General features: G+C 37.5%; 1 protein-coding gene across 1 annotated transcript; it reads left to right on the forward strand.

Moving 5' to 3' along the window:
• The first annotated feature begins 2,557 nt into the window (after positions 1-2,557).
• LOC105762096 (uncharacterized) lies at positions 2,558-4,682 on the forward strand. The gene is made up of 5 exons (XM_012580008.1): positions 2,558-3,106; positions 3,312-3,396; positions 3,828-4,060; positions 4,173-4,413; positions 4,501-4,682. Exons 1-5 carry the CDS (start codon positions 2,558-2,560, stop codon positions 4,680-4,682), a joined length of 1,290 nt encoding a protein of 429 aa, XP_012435462.1.
• Positions 4,683-4,933: the final 251 nt, after the last annotated feature.

The raw sequence follows: 4,933 nt of genomic DNA on the forward strand, positions 1-4,933 counted from the left end.
CCAACAATGGACTCAGATGGAGATATTCTATAATGGGCTGAATGTACATATGAGGATGGTAGTTGATGCTTCAGCCAATGGTACTTTGTTGGATAAATCTTATAATGAAGCATATGAGATTTGGAAAAGATTTCCCACAATGATTATCAATATCCTACCACAAGAGTTGGGATGGGCAAGAGAGCTATTGGTACTATGGAACTGGATGCAATCTCTTCAATGGCAGCCCAGGTATCTTCTTTGGCTAATATGATTAAAACAATGAAAAGGCCTACTGTAGTCCATGAATTAAAATAAATCGAACTATCGGGTGTTTGTTGTGGTGAAGACCATGCTTGATGAATACCCATCAAATCCAACATCTGTGTGCTACATGGGTAATTTCAACTAGAATAATAACTCTTATTCCAACACGTATAATCTTGGGTGGAAGCAACATTTAAACCTTAGTTGGAATAATTTAGGTGCGGGGAATTTCACTAGAACGACAAGACAGAACGCCATCAATGCACTGCCTGGTTATACTCAACCTATGTCGAGGCAAAATGTCCAGCAAGGTTAGGCATCGATTTCATCATCATCATCTTTTGAAGCTTTACTGAAGGAATATATGGCAAAGAATGATGTTGTAATTTAGAGTTAGGCTACTTCTCTCCGAGCTCTTGAAACTCAAGTAGGGAAAATAGCGAACGCTTTGAATTTGAGAACACAAGGGGTATTCCCTAGTGATACCGAGAATTTAAGATCACAAGGGAAGGAGTAGTGCAAGGCCATCACTCTTAGAAGCATAACTCAGCTTAATGATGTTGCTCATGATACCATGACAGAAGAGGAAAACTCGAATAAAAACTAGGTAAAGATCCCGGAGTCATCTGAAGAATATACTAAATCTGAAAAGGGTAAGCAACAAAATGTTGTGGCAGACTTAGATCATGTTGTCAACAAGAATGCCACGGTTAAACAATATCAGTAATTTGAAGGACGACCACATTTACCTTTACCTTTTCCTCGGCGATTTCATAATTTTAAGCAGGATATTCAATTCAAAAGATTTTTAGAGGTTTTGAAACAACTCCGTATTAACATACCATTGGTTGAAGCTTTGGAGCAAATGCCTAATTATGTGAAATTTATGAAAGATATATTATCGAAAAACTGCGGCTTGGGAGAATTTGAGACTGTTGCTCTCACTAAAGGATGCAAAACAATGTTGACAAATAAATTACCTCCAAAGTGAAGGACCCAGAGAGTTTCACTATCCCATGTTCAATTGTAAATCATTATATTGGTAAGGCGATCTAAGGGAGAGTATAAATCTAATACCTATGTCTATTTTTAGAAAGCTAAGAATTGGAAAAGCGAGACCTACTACGGTTACGTTGCAACTAGCTGATCGATCCTACAGGCATCTGGAAGGTAAAATTGAAGAAGTGCTGGTAAGAGTGGATAAATTTATCTTACTTGTGAATTTTCTTATTTTAGAATATGAAACTGACCAAGATGTGCCATTTATTCTTGGAAGACCTTTTCTTTCTATAGGCAGAACTATAATTGATGTACAGAAAGGCGAGCTGACCATGATAATAAATGATCAGCAGATTACCTTCAATGTATTTGATGCTTTGAGATGTGCTGATGTTAATGATGAATGCCATGCCGTTGGATTAATAGAAACAACAGTGGAGGAATTCACCAGATATTGCCACAACAATTTTGTCAGTAATGAAGACTCGCTTGAGAAGTATGATAGAGTAATTTTTGAGGAGTTCGGTGAATTTATGACCACCAAACAAATGGTGGATAGAATAGGGAAGAATTTTGAACCGTTGGATTTATCTAAACCCTCTATAAAGGAACCTCTTACACTGGAGTTAAAACCTTTGTCGTAGCTTTTGAAGTATGCATGTTTGTGTGACAATAGTACTTTTCTGGTAGTAATTTCTATGGAGCTGACACCCGACAAGAGGCAAGGTTGTTAGAAGTTCTTTGATGATTTAATAGGGCATCAAGATGGACCCTAGCTGATATAGAAGGAATTACCCCTGCATTCTGCATGCATTAGATTTTGTTTGAGGATTGCCCTAGCAATTCCATTGAACAGCAACGAAGACTGAATCAGATCATGAAAGAAGTCGTCAAGAAAGAGATTATTAAGTGGCTTGACGCTGGTATCATTTACCCGATTTTAGACAGCTCATGGGTGAGTCTTGTGTAATGTGTACCCAAGAAATGAGGTGTCACAGTGACAAGTAATGATAATAATGAGCTCATACCAACTCGCACTGTCATGGGATGGAGAGTATGTATGGATTACCACAAGGTTAACAACACAAAGAGGAAGGATCATTTTAGCCTACCATTAATTGATCAGGTGTTGGATACGTTAGCTGGGAAAGCTTTCTACTATTTTTTGGATGGTTAATCAGGATATAATTAGATTTCAATAGCTCCCAATGACCAAAAGAAGACAACTTTTTCATGTCCATATGGTACTTTCGTGTTCAGACGGATGTCGTTCGGGTTATGTAATGCCTCGGCAACCTTTTAATGTTGTATGATGGTCATATTCTTTGACATGGTGGAAAGGTTTCTTGAAGTCTTTATGGATGACTTTTCTGTGTTCGGGAATGATTTTGAAGATTGCTTGAAAAATTTGGAATTAGTTTTGGGCCACTGTGAAGAAACGAATCTTGTTTTAAATTGGGAGAAATGTCATTTCATGGTTTGTGAAGGAATTATCCTGGGGCATAGGATATCACAAAGAGGAATGGAAGCGAACATAGCAAAAATTGAAGTAATAGAGAAATTTCCACCTCCCACTAGTGTTAAGGGTATTAGGAGTTTTTTAGGTCATGCAGGTTTTCATAGAAGGTTCATTGAGGATTTTTCGAAGATATCTAAACCCTTGTGCACTTTTTTGGAGCAAAATAGACCTTTCAATTTTGATGAACAATGTTTGGCGGCCTTTGAAAAGTTAAAGAAAAAACTCATAACAGCACCAATTGTGGTAGCTCTAGATTGGACACTACCTTTTGAACTCATGTGTGATGCCAGTGATTATGCTGTGGGAGCCATGTTGGGGCAAAGGAAAGACAAAATACTGCGGGCAATATACTATGCTAGCAGAACTTTATCAGAAGCGCAGCTTTAAAGAAAAAGAGTTATTGGTTGTGGTGTTCGTGTTCGATAAGTTTTGTTTGTATCTTGTTGGTATAAAGGTCATAGTCTACACAGATCGCTCTACTATTAAGTATTTAATGAGCAAGAAAGATGCTAAGCCAAGGCTGATTAGGTGGATACTGTTGCTGTAGGAGTTTGACTTGGAAATTAGAGAGCGGAAACGGACTGAGAATCAAGTGGTTGATCACTTGTTGAGAATAGAATCTGGAAGTGAAGGTAGTCATGATACACTTATTAATGAAGAAGCATTACCTTGGTATGCTAACATAGTGAACTATTTAGTAAGCAGTGTGTTGCCACCCGATCTCAACAGTCAAAGAAGACGAAAATTTCTTCATGATGCCAAGCACTATTTTTGAGATGAATCCTTCTTATTTAAACATTATGCTGATCACTATGTCCCTAATGATGAAATACATAGCATTCTACAGCATTGTCATTCAACTCCATACGGAAGACATTTTGGAGGGATAAGAACTGCTGCCAAAGTACTTTAGTCAGGATTTTATTGGCCAAGTTTGTTCAAGGATGCTCATGAATTCTATCAGTCTTGTAACCATTGTTAGAGAACAGAGAATCTATCTAGGAGACACGAAATGTCATTGCAAAGTATATTGGAGATTGAGTTTTTGATGTATGAAGAATAGACTTTATGGGTCCATTTCCACCATCAGTGGGCAAGGTGTACATACTGTTAGCAGTGGACTATGTCTCTAAGTGGGTCGAGGTTGTTGCTCTTCCTACCAATGATGCAAGGTCAGTAACGAAGTTTTTACACAAGAACATTTTTACAAGATTTGGTACACCTAGAGCCATTATTAGTGATAAGGGGTCTCATTTTGACTGCAAGTTGGTAGCCAATGCTTTGCATCGATATGGGGTGAAACATAAGATTGTTACAACATATAACCCCCAAACAAATAGACAAGCTAAAATTTCAAATAGTGAAAATAAAAAAAATTATAGAAAAATTGGTGAATCCTACTCGTAAGGACTGGTTTACCAAGTTGGATAAAGCTTTGTGGGCTTATCGTGCCGCATACAAAACTCCGTTGGGGATGTCACCTTTTAAGCTTGTCTATGGCAAGCCATGTCACCTTCCTGTTGAACTTGAGTACAAAGCATTTTGGGCTATTAAGAAGATGAACACAGATTGGGTTGCTACCGGCCATAAAAGCTTGTTAGAATTAAATCAAATGGAGGAGTTCCAAGCGTACAAGGAAAAGACCGAACGTTGGCACGATAAAAGAATCATGCCACAACAATTTGAACCCAGACAACAGATGTTGTTATTTAACTTTAGGCTCAAATTGTTTCCAGGTAAATTAAAGTCTCGTTGGTCAGGTCCTTTTGAAGTAGCCCAAGTGTATCCTTATGGTGCTGTTAATATCAAGGATTTGAAAATGGGAGTCACATTTAAAGTTAATGGGCAACGTTTAAAGCACTATTGGGGTGCCCATATGGATCGAGACAAGCACTCCATTGATCTTCGAGATGTTTGAGCTAGCAATTTCTTTTATCTTTCTTTTCTTTAATTGCTTAATTTTAATTTTATTTTTAGTACTTATTTAATATTGTGTTCATTTCTATTTTTATTTTTGAATTTTTTTTTACAATTTTCAGAGGCGGAATAAAAAATATTCACTGAGCAGTTGTGATAGTCAGAGGAGTTTGTTGTAGCATTGCGACGAACTGGGTAGTGGACAACGTGAGGTTGACTAGGCAGATAATTCAAAGGGGAGAGATGTTTATT

The sequence above is a fragment of the Gossypium raimondii genome, chromosome 12 (genome assembly GCF_025698545.1).
Source record: "Gossypium raimondii isolate GPD5lz chromosome 12, ASM2569854v1, whole genome shotgun sequence".
Lineage (NCBI taxonomy): Eukaryota > Viridiplantae > Streptophyta > Magnoliopsida > Malvales > Malvaceae > Gossypium > Gossypium raimondii.